The sequence below is a fragment of the Barbus barbus genome, assembly GCF_936440315.1.
Source record: "Barbus barbus genome assembly, chromosome: 6".
Taxonomy (NCBI): domain Eukaryota; kingdom Metazoa; phylum Chordata; class Actinopteri; order Cypriniformes; family Cyprinidae; genus Barbus; species Barbus barbus.
The window spans coordinates 24,446,876-24,462,981 of NC_136734.1; the positions used below are offsets into that span (position 1 = coordinate 24,446,876).

At 35.2% G+C, this 16,106-nt stretch overlaps 1 protein-coding gene across 1 annotated transcript in view; it reads right to left on the reverse strand.

Annotated features, from left to right (window-relative positions):
* Positions 1-3,166: 3,166 nt before the first annotated feature.
* Positions 3,167-16,106, reverse strand: part of LOC306871824 (AT-rich interactive domain-containing protein 3A-like) — an 87,248-nt gene continuing 74,308 nt past the window's right edge. The window contains exons 4-8 of the mRNA XM_079419997.1: positions 13,729-13,912; positions 11,354-11,598; positions 9,460-9,726; positions 6,924-7,013; positions 3,167-5,548 (exon numbers count right to left, since the gene is read on the reverse strand). Coding sequence (XP_079276123.1) covers positions 5,376-5,548; positions 6,924-7,013; positions 9,460-9,726; positions 11,354-11,598; positions 13,729-13,912 — 959 coding nt within the window. The 3' untranslated portion in view covers positions 3,167-5,375. The remainder of the gene's footprint in view (positions 5,549-6,923; positions 7,014-9,459; positions 9,727-11,353; positions 11,599-13,728; positions 13,913-16,106) is intronic.

Here is a 16,106-nt window from a genome sequence, read left to right on the forward strand (position 1 = left end):
TAAAGAGTCAAATAAAAGTAAAATATGCTTCTGATAATAATGATGGCAGTAAATGTTACAGTGCAGTCTCAGATATTATTTTATTGTTCTGCACTAACATACGACTTTGCTAAAAGAAAAAAAGTTTTTCTTCTTTGAAATCACTAATTTGTAAGCTAATTAATCAGTATTCAGAACATGATAATTGGTATTGACAGCACAAAGCCTGTGCTCTTAGATCAGCTGAGCTAATCATCTCTGACAGCCATGAGGTGATTCAAGTGTGCAATACTGCTCCTGAGGTCAAAGTTCAGCGCTCAATCAATGGTCACCAGGACAGCAGAGGATCAAAGCAGCATCTGTGTTGTTGTACCTCTTATCAGTATCAGCCAGTGAATAATAGTGAAAAACCAGAGAAAACAACCCAAGATATAATGATGTGGCTTCATTTGATTTAGGCGGCTGAGTTTTCCCGTTTACTAATAAGGAAGACTTGCACATCATGATCAAGTACATAATATATATATATAAACTTATGGGAACATGTATATTCAATATATGTACACAATTATGAGAAAAATATATATTGTGATATGCATTATATTTTCCAGTATATTCCCGTATATATTTTAGTTTCATAAAGGAGGTGGCCTAAATTAAATGTCTAATAATACAAATAATAAAATCTATTAGTTTGATTCATCTTTGTTGTGGAATCTGAAACTTGAAGTATAACAAGACAAAGTATTACTTTATAAGTGTATTCAGATAATCCCATGTTATTCATTTCATACTGATGCTGTAGTTATATGGATCGAGACATTTAATTGGTCAGGAAAGTTTTTAAAGTTCAAAACATGATTTCAACAATACAACACTTTTGGTTCCAATACACTCTGGCCTCATAAACCTCCTTGTCTACCTGTCCTGAACCTGAATTGATGGTCTCCCTGACTTTATACTACCTCCATTGATTGTGAAGGTGCTTGTCAGTGATGCATAAAATTAACACTGTGTTATAGGGCATGGATTTCTGTCAGGCTCTGACAAGATAACCCATTATTGGACGACGCTGCTAATTTGTTTTTGTTTATTCCGAAGTGTAATGTAACACTCCTTGAGCCTCAATGATAACTCTATTACCCGCAAATCCCAGGCAAAACCATTGACAGACACTAATCTTGGCCCTACTCCTAATTACATCAGCTTCTTGGGCCTTAATGAAGCGATCTTTACTCCATTTTAGCTGCTTAATGCTGCACACAACCCTGGCATCATTAGTTTAATTGCCTGCGTTCGCAGTGCGGGATTTTGACCTTTGTCCAGCCGAGTCAACTTGTTCCGTCTCTGTCTTTTTTCTGTTTTGACTGGTTATACTGTGGAATCGAATTGCTGATATCGGCTCTGTCTGTAATACCAAGCTGTGTTTAAATTCTGGAGCATCTGCTCTTTCCAAACAATCTCATTATGTTTTAATATGAATATAATGAGACTGACAGCTGTCTTGTTGTTGTATACATCTTGTCGTTTATTGAACACTTGTCACTTAATTTGCCTTTTGAGTGGCCAGCTTTTTAACACAATCCTTGCCCGTAAACACAGGCTGATCAGCAATTAAATGATTTATCATTGGCATTCCAATCTTTTCATTTTTAAATGGCTCAACTCCGGATTAAAGTGTGTTTTTGTTAAATTCATGTTCAAATTAATAGTGTATACAAACAGATTTAAAGAGAATTTATTGTCATTACCTGTCTAGAAACTTGTGTTCCTGTAGCTCAACATGACGTGTGTAGAACTAGCAACAACAGAGTCATGGCTTTGATTCCCAGGGAGTACACATACTGACAAAATATATACCACTGGGGGCATTAAATTGATACTTTTATTCAGTGATAAAAATATGAAATGTTTCTTGAGCACCAAAGCAGTATATCAGAATGATTTCTGAAGGATCATGTGACACTGAAGACTGGAGTAATGGCTGCTGAAAATTTAGCTTTGCTATCACAAGAATAAATGTGACCCTGGAACACAAAACAAGTCATAAGTAGCACAGATATATTTGTAGCAATAGCCAAAAAAATCCACATTTTTAAAAAATGACCCTTATTACTGGTTTTGTGGTCCAGTGTCACACATGATATTTATGCTGCATCCAGTGCTTCCACCGTTATGTTATAATATTCAGCCATTTGTTTTTATCCAAAACTTTTCCTAAACAATATTAAATCAATACTAACCCCACCCCCCATAATACTTTTATTTATTACAGCAGTTATGAATATTTTAACCCAAAAGAAAAACTCAACTGGACATTAAAGTGGAAAGCAGTACTTTATTTCTAATTATGCTACAAGTCAATGGCAAAAAAAAAAAAAAAAATCTTTCACCAGTTTTCTTCTTTTTTTGACCCCTGAGCACCACAATCCAGCTTTCCCATAATGCACTGGATTTATCCAAAGTGAATAAAAGGAAAATAAGCTTCATACACAGCATATAATAGGATCTAAAATCTACCAGCATAGCATCGTTGACATAGCTAAACAAGGTAAACAACATGTTATTCTTTAAGCACATGAGTGATTTCTTTTTTTTTTTTTTGAAATGAGTCTTTTTTATGAACAAATGTTCCAACATTGTCATCAGTAAGCCTGTGAACGTGGTTTTGTAAAAGCTTTGGTTATGGATTCACTCTGATTCGTGTTTTTTTGCTTCTCCAGAGTTCGTCCAGGATTTGCTCTAAAAATCTCTGCAGTCTAGTGACATGAGCTGAAGAGACAACAGACAGCGGTGTGAAGGAATAGACTGTGCCACTCCTGTGAAAAAATATAAGCAAAGTCTCTTCATACGCTGATCAAGAGATAAATTACATCGAACAACAGGAATCAGACAATTGTGCATTGATTGTGCCCTCTGTAATTCCACATAAATATAGACTATATATTTCCATCAATCCTTGCACCTATACAACAACAAAATGATGGTCAGGTTTACTCGTTTCATTAATCGTTAATTGTGCTAAACCTCTGGAAACTGTTATTACATTCTTAGATTGCCATCCGTGCACTGAGACTTACTGAATATACAGCTTGGCCTTTTCATTTTTTTGAAAACATTTTGATCCAAGTGCTTAAAATCAAGTTTTGCCACAGCAGGATCAAATAAAAATATTTTTCTCCTGTTTGAGATTAAAAGTTAAGAATGACAGCATCGGGTCGGAAATGGTCAACCCAAGAATATTGTCAGATCTTTGGTATTTGTAAAAATAAGTCCTGTTCTGAGCACGTCTCCACATTCAATATTATTTTGAATATATATTTTTATATATTTTCTGAAAGTCACATTATGTTGTGAACAGAAATGACGACTCAAACACTGGCATCAATGGAACTGCTGCAAACCGTAAAGCTAAAACACTTTCATTAACTAAACGCCCAAGGTTGCAGCTTGATCATATGTGTTTTAGATCTACTGATACTGTAAAGAATAAGCTCGAGATGGAATCCTTCTGGTATTTCATTTTCCCCTTGGTGTGAAGAAAAAAACGCCATTGACGAAAACGAACAAGCAAAGCAACTGACGCCGTGTGGAGCCTCTGGTTCTGCAGCACAAATCACGCAGGCAAAAGTGAATTCGGACCAGAAAGGCTATGATTAAAAACTGGCTGCTGTGATTATGTTGTTGGCACAGTCTATAACAAATGAGGTAGATGTGTGTTCATTATATATTCCCTTCTTTGGTAAAACAATACAAAAAAAAAAAAAAAAAAAATCCAGTGATTTGTTGAAAAAACATTTTCAAGTGGCTTCACAATAAAAAAATAATAGAAATGAAATAAATGAGGTATATCTTGTTCTCATAATCTATTATCTGTGTACAGGTTTGCAGGATTTGTGAGGTATTGGGCTGTAATATGACTTTTTCTTTCTTTAAATAAAATCGATGTTTCTGAAAGCACTGAAACAGCCCAAGTTTCAACATGACAGGAAGAGAATAGAAGTAATAATAAATACAACTTGAAATCGTCTACTGAATTCTAAAAAATGACACAATAACATCCTTCCATTTCCTTACCAACAGAAAAGAAATAAACACGTGTGAGCAACAAAAAAAAGGAGAATGGAATAAAGGACGAGAGGTGAACTCTCAAATGCAAGTGCATTGTTGAAAACGTAATGAAAGCTGGATTCTATTCCCAACATGAACGGATGCCTAAGATGAGCCATATTGAGCACGATCACAGCACATAATCTTCTAAAGAGCTTCTCTTTTTTGGTTGAAGACCACAACCATTTTTTTTATGATCAACGTCGAGCTCACAATATCATTTGACCCTCGACTTCTGAAACCTGTATTAACCAGTGTGACCTGTTTTTCCGTATACAAAACCATTTAATGAACACTTTGCTATAAAACACGGGCTGAGGTGGTGGAAAATCATTAAACACTGTCGACAAGTGTTCCCCAAATAACTCACTAATCAATGGAATATATTTTGTGACCGCCGCAGGCCAAAACCAGCCATGAGAGAATTTAGTAGACATAATCCTGTCTGCTTTCCACCATATCAAGCTGTACATGACCGATCTTGCATTTATGATTCTCCCGGTCTTTTCAAGATTGCGTAGATGACTGCTCTTATGGATATAATCATATCTTTTCTTTACAAACATATATTTAAGCAGTAATACAGTAAATAACTTTTTCTCCCTGACTATTTGATGCCCAATTTTAAATGGGATGTGCTTTGCTTAAAATCAAGATATTAAAATATCAGCTTGATAACTCTGTGGTAACTTTCTGATCATTTGCAGTGGCATCAGATATGTGTGATGGTGGTGAAAAAACTCTGTAAGAATCATTGTAACGTTATCAAATAAACCACTCTTATTCTCTTTGGTAATAGCTGATAGTAGCTCTTGCTGTTTGATTCAAGAATGCAACAGGTAAAGATGAAGATGCCAGAACTTCAGGATCAGTGTAGGAAAGTGACGAATCTTGCTCTGATGCAACATTCACTATGTCTGAGGAACATCCCGTCCTCTCAAGTGTCACACCGCTCCTTGTGTTCATGGTATTGTCACGCAGTATGTTTTAGTCGCTCCACGCTGAATAACGCATCCTCAGAAGAACAAAATTACAAGCTGCAACTTGCTGCATACGTAAATGTACCACACCTCAAATGTGCGGCTATCAGCCTTTTGTTTTAAGGGAAGTTTTTTTTCGGTGATGGACACTCCTGTCCTGATTGCAGGGGGAGGGTTAGAAAAACGGTAAAAAGTGTACATTGTACATTGAAGGAGACAGAAAAAAAACTTGTCCAGCAGAATGACCTAAAGACCCTGCCTTATATGACGTCGGGGGAGAGTGGGGTGGGGTGAGGTGTTGTGGGCTCAAGGGGAGGTGGCTGGTCCGTGTGAGGAGGCGGTGGAGGAGGAAGAGGAGGACGGCTGCATCTGTGTGCTGAGCCCTGGGCTGCTGCTCTTTCCCTGAGAGCTGTGTTGGTGATGGACTCGCTGGCTGCCTGGCATGAAACCTATGGCTGGCTTACGGGCAAACAGGACCCCTGCAGTCAGCAGACATATATTTAAAGTTACTTTCAAAGCATATGAACACCCAAACAACAACACAACATCAGCAGCTTAGTTACTAAATCAGTTTGTTTATATTTATTAAAAACATTAAAGTGCAATCAAAAAAAATCTTATGCAATATGTGATTACAAATAATTTCATGCAATAATAGTAAGAGTCAAAAACAGAGGTTCAACTAAAACATGTTTTGTATGTGATCAACACCCCCTTGCGCAAGTCGTTCCTATATTTTGGTGACTTTTTTTAATGTGCACAATACTGGAGACGCAGTACCCGAAGTACCTGATGTCTGTATATTGATTAAGTATCTAACTTTTTGTTAAAGTCTAGTTAATTAAATATATATATTTTTTATAAATTCGATTCAATTCTCATGAATCAAATGAATTAAATCACATATATATATATATAAATAAAAAAAAATCTGAGAATATCTCAGATATTCTAAATAATTTCAGACATGATAGGATTGGAAGGCAACTAAATCGTAATTCAAGCAAAACATAGGTTGTTTTATTTTCATGCCTTTGAACATAAGCCTATCACTGACCATTCATTTGATCAATGTGTCTAAAGTAGACTTGTGCCGTTCACACAGATCTTTAATTTTTGGTCTATGTAAACATTTGATCTTTTTTCAGTATCATGCACCATGAACTGGTTATATTTAAATGTTTTAATGCATTTGCTTCTATTCATTTCTACCCTGTCTAGCTCATTTTACACACAAGAATGCATCCTGTGCAAACAGACCCTCTCTCATTCTGTGCTACTGCTCAGTGCAATTTGGCAAGGACATAATTAAACTCATTATTTTTTTTATATATTTTATTTTAGGTTTTTAACATGAAAAAAGCAATTAAAGCAATTCAGTTTATATTTTAAATTATTATTATTTCGTATATAAATAATTGTGCTAAACTAAAGCATTAAATCATTCACCTTAACACCAACAAAAACCCCTCAAAGCTGTACAGGGAACAAACCTACAGTAAAAATGGTAAAATAGATGCCACTTCAACTTGATCTCCTGAAATGTTCCCAGCAAGCGTATGCGCCATCTTCCAGTAATTACTGTCTCTCGCACATCAGGCACAAGCACTGTATCTAGCTAAGGCGGAGGACCTTTCTCTCGGGCACGAAAGACAATAAGCTCCATCGACCTCCTGGAGCCCAGGCCCAATTTTAAGATATTTAACTTTTTTAACTCTATTGGACTTGCCACTTCATTACGATGGATTTTATAGCAAAGACATCAAATTGTGTGGAGGACTAAGCGCGGGGGTGCTGCTATAACTTATTGAATTTCCTGCCTGCAATTACATCAGCAAACGGCGCTCTATTTACCTGTGTAGACAACCCCATTTATTTCTATTGACATGTTGATGCTGCTAATGCCGTTGGTAGACAGGTTCAATGCAGTCTCTTGTCTATCATCTGTCAAGAGAGGAGCCAGAGAGCGAGGAAGAGAAAAACTCAATATGAGCATTTATAAAAGGAACACAAGAAGCAAGAGAAGCGTGCCACCAACTATGGGCGATAACTCATGAGTGACAGGATAAGGAGGGAGGTGACTACTCTCAAAAAGATGGGGCTTTCACTTCTCTAGATAGAGAACAGCATGGGGCATCTATATCATAAGTAGAACATTTCTTCACTGCAATAAAACTGTTAACATTACACACAATTTATTCATCAGAAATGCATTAAGTAGGAGACCATTAGATTCATTTTTTAAACCAAAAAAGGGATAAAGCACAGATGAGGATTTGTATTTCCAAGAAGTCAGCGGCTGTCAGGACTTTTAGTTTTCACTCTGTCATTACTGTAGATGTGCAAAATAACATTTAATATAATCTTTAAATTGCAGAGTGTTTCTGTGTGAAAGTCTTGCCCAGCGTTATGGCATTGTGCTACATTTTCCCACCATATAAAGAGGCTCTTGTGTTATGGGTGGTATAAGAGTAACAGTCATGCAGAAGACAAAAAACACATTACTCGTGACCAGCCTGCAATCATGGCACACACTCTGTCATTACGTGAATGAAGGTGCACTGAAATAATTAACATTAGACAAACGGCTTGATAGAAATCACTTTTCTTCATCAGTTCTACCATTCATTTACACGTAATTAGAGGTTTAATTTTTTTCAGAATGTCTCAAACTCTTATCATTCTCTGTGACACAAGAGACAACTTGTTATTGTCACACATTGGATGGAGAGGCATACGAGGGTGAGTAAAGTAAAGGCTTCTTTATTGAACAAACTGAAGACGACCTTAACAGGTAAGTGCAATAACTTAGAATTCAATGAAGCTTAATAAACTGAGGAATTAATCGTCCTTATCCTTCCCTTCGGTAGCATCAACTGGAGGAAGACATCCACTGGGCCTCAACGATCTAGCAGGTAAGTGGTAAGACAGATGAAGCGCTTGTATCCTCGATCTTGTAACTTCAAGACCAGACAATGAGTGTCTGGATTGAGTGATGTTATATAGGGAGCATAATTGGTAGTACCAGGTGTGGAGGATTCCCTGATAGAGGTCAGGTGTGAGTGATAATGACGGAGTGCAGGTGAGTGGCCAGAGGGATGCTGGGAAATGCAGTGCAGTTCCATAGGTGACTGTGACAGTTATAGTGTTATAAAATAACAAAAGAATATTTGTCATTCTTTAAGAATTATTCATAAATAAAATCTTTCAGTATTGTTTTGAGAATGTCTGATAAACCCTTATTATTCCTTCACAGGTGAAACTGATCATAGTGTAATAAAATAAAATAATAAAATAAAATAAAAGTGTCATTCATAATTTTTGTATACATTCCTTCAGTTTGATAAGGGAAAAACTGGAAGGCTAATGTTTTGTCATGACAGTCAAAGCCTAGTGAAAAATAAATAGATTAAAATACATTTATTTCATGCTAAGTATATTACAAATTCATTTACATATTTATCTACTTAATAAAAATACCCCGCAATTGTACTTTTGGCATATTAAACTGTTATAAATAAAGTCTGCTAAACTGGAAAAACTCATTTTGTACTTTAATTTTGTAACTTTAACTTTGCACTTTATTTGTGCGGAAGTTGAGCTGAAGTCCAACTAAAGATATACAGAAGTATATTTAATTGTTACTATAAAACTATTAAAGTGGAACTATTGCAAGTACACTTCAGATACCCTTTAAATATATTCAAAGATCATACAATCCTCATCAATAGTGACCATTAAAACACATTTAGGCTTAATACTAAAAATGTGCATTGTGCACTAGTACTCCAAATAAAGTTTTATCATTATTTGATATCAGTAAGTCTCAAGCCATATGTCAGTAAATATGTCAACAGATTTGAACTATACTTAGTATGAAATAAATGTATTTTAAAAATATTACATTTTACTCGGGAAGCTAAGGCTTTCTGAGCTACAATAGGCTATTTGTGATAAACTTCTCTGGCCTAATCTACATTATTTGACCCACAATGCACTCTCTCGTCTCACTACTTACTTTATAGGTCATTCTGGAGACACAATTCACTTTATTGTCATTTATATTATATTTACAGACAAGTCTAGAATCTGCTGCCATTTCATCTTTCAAATTGCTATTAATAAAAAAAAATATACTATGGAAGTCAATGGGGACCACAAACTGTTTGGTTGCACATACTTAAAAATATATTTTATGTTTAAAAGAAGAAAGAAACTAAAACAGATTTGGAACAATTTGAGGCTGAGTAAATGAATTTTAATTTTTGGGGTGACTAGCGTATATTTGAGCCTTACATTTGAGCTTTACAAAGTAAAAAAAAAGAAAGAAAGTAACTTACAATAAAGAGATTTTTGTGAAAGCATATACTGAACATATCTTTTCACCCACCTCTATTGTTCAGTTTGATGTTCATGGGTAGCTGGGTTGCCATGGCGAAGAGATTCTGCTGTAATGCATGTTGCATTATCCTCTGCTGCTCCTCTGCCATGAGCATCACTTTCTTCTCCGGTGGCTCTCCAGACTCCAGCTTCTCCCGCAGCTGCTCCAATGCGGCCGCCTGCACAGCTGCAGCCGCCTGAGCTGCACTGTGGTGGCTGGCCAGAGACACAGGGATGCCCACCCTGTTAGTCAGGCAGCCGGACAGCATGGATTCCTCTGTGGAGCAAGAAAGCATCAAGAAGTACTCCTCAAACTTTTTTTTAGGTGGCAGTACACTTTAACAACAAAAATATAATGGACCATCCAACTAAATCTAAGTCCTAAGTCCTAAATCTTGGAAATGTTCTACTAATTTAAGTAGTGGACAAGTAATTTATACCCTATACATTGAAATATCCTCATTTTTACCATGCTTAATTTAGCCACATTGAACAGTGAAGCATAACAGTTGAGAAAAAAGAAGCCCTTTATCACAAATGTATGTAACACAATGTTAGGAGTTGATTTTTTAGTTGATTAATGTAATGTTTTTGTGATTTTTTTCTTCTTGTGATTATATTTACACTTCTGTTCAATGGTTTGGAGACGGTCTTTTTTCTTCTTCATATTTTTGGGTAAAATCTACTGTGAAATATTTTTACAATATAAAAAAAGAACTGTTCGATTTTAATATATTTTAACATTCTACCCTATTTTAACAATTTATTCCTGTGATGGCAAAACTGCATTTTCAGCATCATTACTTCAGTGTCACATGATCCTTCAGCAATCATTCTAATATAATGTTTTGCAGATCAAAACATTTATTAATATTATAAATAATGAGTAATATTCTTTGATGAATAGAAAGTAAAAAAACCCAGCATTTATTTGAAATAAAAATCTTTGATTAATTTAATCCATCCTTCCTGAATAAAAGCATTTCTTTCTTTCAAAAAGCAAATCCCACTGACCCCCAATTTTTTTTGTCATTCTTTTTATATTTTATTTGATTTATCTGACATAAATTTTGATACTGCAGACTGCTTCACTTCAATGATACTTGAAATGGTATACTGTAAAATGTTTTTGCAAATTAAAAGGAAGTTATTCCATAATCTGTATACAGCATTATATTCTAAAAATGTAGGTCCATAAATATGCTGCAATAACATCCTCACAGGGAAGTATGATTATGAAACACAAGTCATGAGATCTATTTAAAGCTGCTTTGTAAACACTATAAATACTGTCAGATTCATAAGGCTCTTTGATCCTTAAAGTTGCGTGACTTGTCTTTTTCCATATGGGCACATTACTGAATCATGAAGCAGCCCATGTCTCTTTGTGTTTCATTGCTCCTGCTGGTGTAATGCGGAAACTGGCAGAGTGGGCAAGAGGAAGTCCTGCAAGCTGTTTCCTGTCCGCTCTGATGACCAATCAGGCCACAGCGTGGAATAAGCGTGAGTAAGATGTGGTAGTATTATTGTGTAAGAGAGATGACTTCTCCTTTGGAGGACTGAGGTTGTAATTAAAATAATAACATTCAATTTCCTCTTTCTTTTCAAAAATCAACAATCAACAGAATGCTCTTGTTTTGTGGGATTTTCTTTGTTATTGTACGCCTAATTCAATTTTCGTTTTTATTATTTAATTTTATGATGCTATTTGATCTATTTTTCTTTGTATTCTATATTATTTTATTGATGCAGCAAAGAATTATTGTGCAAAAGAGGTAAAATGATGTTCAACAATATTGGGAAAAAACATACTTGAAACAATAAAATTCACCTTAATATTAAAGCATTCTGACATTGAAAAAAACAAAAACTATGTTTTGAGAAAGGGAAATACAAACACTAACCTTTCTTGATAACAGGGGTCTGAGTCATGTGCCCGCCGTTGGGAGTGGGCATGCTGATATGGGACAGCTGGAGTTTTGGGGAAGCCAGCAGGGTGGGGGTGCCAACGGGGGAATAGTTAAAGAGGGTGGAGCCATAACTCTGTCTCCGGCCTTCGCGACGGTTGCTGTCGATAGCTGCCTGAAGCTCCCCGGGAGAGCTCAGTCCCCGCTTTTCACATTCATAAGGATAGAGGTACTTCATATACCTAAGAAAAGACAGAATGTAAAGCTCGTTTTGTTATATATAACCTAATCACAATAATACTATAACTAATTTATAGGTGCCCTAAAAAGCATTTAGATACTTAAGTTACAATGAAATGGTACATATCGGTCACACTTTATTTAAAGGTATAGTTCTCGCCATTGACCAACCATTAACTATGACTTTTGCCTCAATAAACTCCTAATATGCTGCTTATTAATAGTCAGTAAGGTAGTTGTTAAGTTTAGGTATTGGGTAGGATTAGGGATGTAGAATATGGTCATGTAGAATAAGTGCTTTATAAGTACTAAACAGCCAATATGTTAATAATGCTAAAGCAACTAGTTAACAGTGATAATTGGTCACTATACTAAAGCGTTACCTAAATATCAAACCTAAATAGTGGCATCTTCAAATAAATGCTCAGGATCTTTACTCAGAACAAACTTCACATTTCTTAGCCACCTTTTCTATGACATTTGACCAGAAGATCTCAAAGTGATTGTTATGTATGAAGTCAGTTCACACAGGTATCCTAACAGAGTAACCACTGGTGTAGTTCATAACATTAACTATATGTTCCACTGACAGCTTACACCAAAAACCCTTTGTCTTCATTTTGAACTGTACATCTATTATTTTAATAGTTATCCTATCATTTATTTAATTCATTTTCAATGCATAGACAAACTACATCATTCACATTTTTGAGAAAAAAAGGACAGAAACATTACACTACAATGTAGTAAGTGCACATTCTTCCTATCCAACAGTGCTTTGAAATCCAGATTTCTTGCATTCCTCTATTTACATGACTGGGATGAGAAGCCATCGGTTCAACTGCCAATTTTTTTTTTACTAGGTTCATGATCAACTTAATGACTGCCTTCAAATTCCATTGTGTTTTCTTATGACAGCCTACAGGGCTACATGAGAAATGGATGCCTTAGAGAATAATGTAATTGTGTTAAATCACAGTGCTGAGAATGGACTTGCACAAACAAGTTCATATGTTCCCCAAGTACGTCAACGATTTAAAGTAGAAACAGAAACAGAACTACATTTCTGAAACGCATACAACAATGTGATGTTTTCATGAAAGGAATTAAATATGAGTCAAATGTAAAATTTACTAAAATGCATAAAGTTGAAATCTGTTCATTAGGGGTGAAAAAAATCAGTCAAACTATAATTATATGACAACTGTTAATTAATCAAATTAACTGCAATTAATCACATATACACTACCATTTAAAATCTGGGGTCAGTTATATTTTTAATAGCAATAAATGCTTTTTTATTTTTGAAGGCTAAGTACAATTGATCAAAACTGACAGTAAATACTTTAACATTGTTATAAGAAATATTATATTTTGACTATTTAAAATAAACTTCTTTTATACAACATTAATAGAAAGAAAAAATGATTTCTGAAGGATCATGTGATACTCAAGACTAGTATAATGGCTGCTGAAAATTAAGCTTTGCCATCAAAGGAATCAATTACATTTTAAAACCTTAAAATATAAAACAGTTATTTTTAAATTGTAATAGTATTTCCACAATATTACTGTTTTACTGTATTTTGAATCAAATAAATGCAGCCTCTGTAAGCATAGGAGACTTCTTTCAAAAACCAGATAAATCATATTGTGTTAGATGAGTAAAACATTAGTCAAAAAACAGCTTTAGAAATCAATATATTGTCCATAGCAATCCATTTCACAATCAAGTGTGTCAGCGTGTCTTAGGGGTTGTTCACACACAAAGCGTTCTTTTGTTCTGAGCCTTTATACGCAAAATGTCTTTGGCCATTACATTAAGTCTTACTGTCTTTAAGTTCTTTCATTCTAAAAGCTATTTTTTTTTGACAATTGTAACAATTGTACTATATTAAGTTAAATAGCGAGCCCTAGTCTTTTTAAATTCACATTGTTCTGATTTAGTTTGCTTGATGGATCTCAATTTAGCAGTACAAATCTATCTCTTTCTTACTTCTACCAAACACTGTCAAATACACTCTGCCCTTCACTCTCTTTATTTTAAAAGCAGGTAATTGAATTGGACGAGATAAACAAGAATCAACTGGCAGTTATCAACAGTTGTTCCTGTCTGAAGTTATCTCACTCACTGTGTTCGGAGGGTGAAAGCCGCACTGGTGATGGAGGTAGGGAGGTTCAGGCCTTTGGTAATCTCGCGCCATATTTTCTTATTGATGACTTCCACTAAGCCGCCTTTTTCGGTGACAAGCTTGTAGAGAGTGTAGAGATCCAACACCTGCTTGGCCATGATAGGAATCCGATTCACTGGAGTCCCTGCAGGAGCCGGGGAAAAAAGCACAATATCCACAATCAATGCCATTAACTCAAGCTCATTGACGGGCCTCTCGGCCGCTTATAAGGCCAATCAGTCAAGCATAAGTAAAACGTCCGACAGCTTCCCACTCCACTTAGCAAAAATATCACTTTTTGCCTTCAGTCAAAGTCTGTTTTGCCTTTAGTGAAAAGAAAGACCTGTTGCTTCTTATTTACGTAGAAGAAAAATCTCAATCATTAAAAATTCTCCACACTACACTCAAAGTGAAAATCATTTATCATGATCTAATATGCACCATAAAGCCTGAGCAGCAATAATTTTGACTATAAAGCGCAATTGGCTTTTTAAGAGAACAAAAGTCGCCAAACATCTAAACTCTCGAATGTCGATGCTTAAACACTGCTCTCCTTCCCTCTGCCAGTTCATTTGTTGAATGGAAAAAAACCTTGGTGATAATTTGTGCTCACGATTTAATGTTAGGTTGTAATGTGCGAAGAGGATAAGCCCTTTGTGTGCATCTGAGACCGCCTGACCTCAAGATAATTAACCTGTATTTTCCTGATAGAGTTCTATTGTGCCCATTGGATTTGCCATAATAGCAATCAATACGTAGAGAAATATAGAGCAAACAACAGCAAGCAGAGCCACAGTCTGAAAAGAGCAAGGAGAGCAGAGCTATGGTCTATCAAGGTAAAAACACATCAATTAAGACTTGTAATTACGGCTTCATTTTGCCTCTCTGGCATGTGAACTAAAAGACACTATTAAAACTAAAGATTTATCTGCCTTCTCTCTGAGACAATGCTGGCATTAGATCTAAAGTAGCACAAACGTCTAAAACAATCGATTGATGTTTCTAACTTCTCCTCAAACTGACCACACAAGTCACTGAAGTAAAAGTAAGTATCAAGGGTCTTGATTTGAAAAACCCGAAATGGTTTAGAGTGGTGGTTCTCAACTGGATTTGATTCGAAGCACATACTTTACACTGGAAATCAAGTAGGCTAATGACCCAACACAGCACCAATATATTTATATTGACACTCTAAAATGTATTAAATCAAATATTTATAATTTAGATAAGAATAATCTTGGTGTAGAACACAGTGGCTGGCCAAAAAAAATCTGCTGCAAGTGACATTTTGTGACATATAAGCCAAAACAATGTCAGGCCTATATAATATGCTTTTCCCTTTTTTCAAACATATTATTAAAATGTATTAACAATTTTGTAAGCAAATTGCATAGCTGTGCCTAGAGTGTAAAACTAATGTACATGCTCAAGGCGAAGGATCTGTCCTCTGCAACCAAGGAGGATATTATCATAATGGCTAAATCTGGTCAACTGACTATAGCTGAATGATTTGAATGATAGCAATATCTGCCGATTTATTGCAAAACACTGTGAAACAGGTACCATGCAGAACGGGCCAAACAAGACGAGTGAGCGTTTTGACAGGAGGTAGAAAATCACTTCAATGTGTGACTTCAAAATAAAAAAAATGCTTCAACTTTTTTCAAAGTTTTTGGGAGGCTTTGCAAATCAGAAAAAGGATTTAGGATTGAAAAGGATTCATTAGAAAAACTAATGAAATGTCTGTAGTAATATCTGATTGTACTGCAATCAATGTATGCCTTATTTCCTGTGAGCTTTTTTTCTTTTTTCTTTTTTTTCCCCAATAAAATTTTTCAAGTAAATACCTTAAACTAATTATTTGAATGCATAAAAACTACTTAGTTTATTCAAATGTATTCTTAAAACAAACTTATGAAATGTTTTCTTTTTCCTCAGAAATTCTGTGTTCTGTATCTGGTTTTCAAATGAAGGCATAAAACATTAATTTCATTTTTCTTTTAAATTATTGAAAATAAAACTACTTATTTTGGCAAACAAAATTTTACTATTAAAATTAAAACATGGAAGAAATGTGATCATTAATTAAAAAATAAGAGTTTTAATAATTTTAATAGTAGCCTAGTAGTAGCAGTACACTCTGGTGAACAATATTAATATATTTCTGCCGCAGTGTCTTCCAAGTTAATCCGAGCTTTTATTTTGACGGGTTTCCGGGAATACCTTTACAGTTCTGTGTGGATGTGATATGATGCAAGTTTTACTCAAATCAAACGGTAAAATGCTCATGAAGTGACTCTCAGAGCAGTTCTGGAGCTGTAGTTCATGTGTTTATGTCC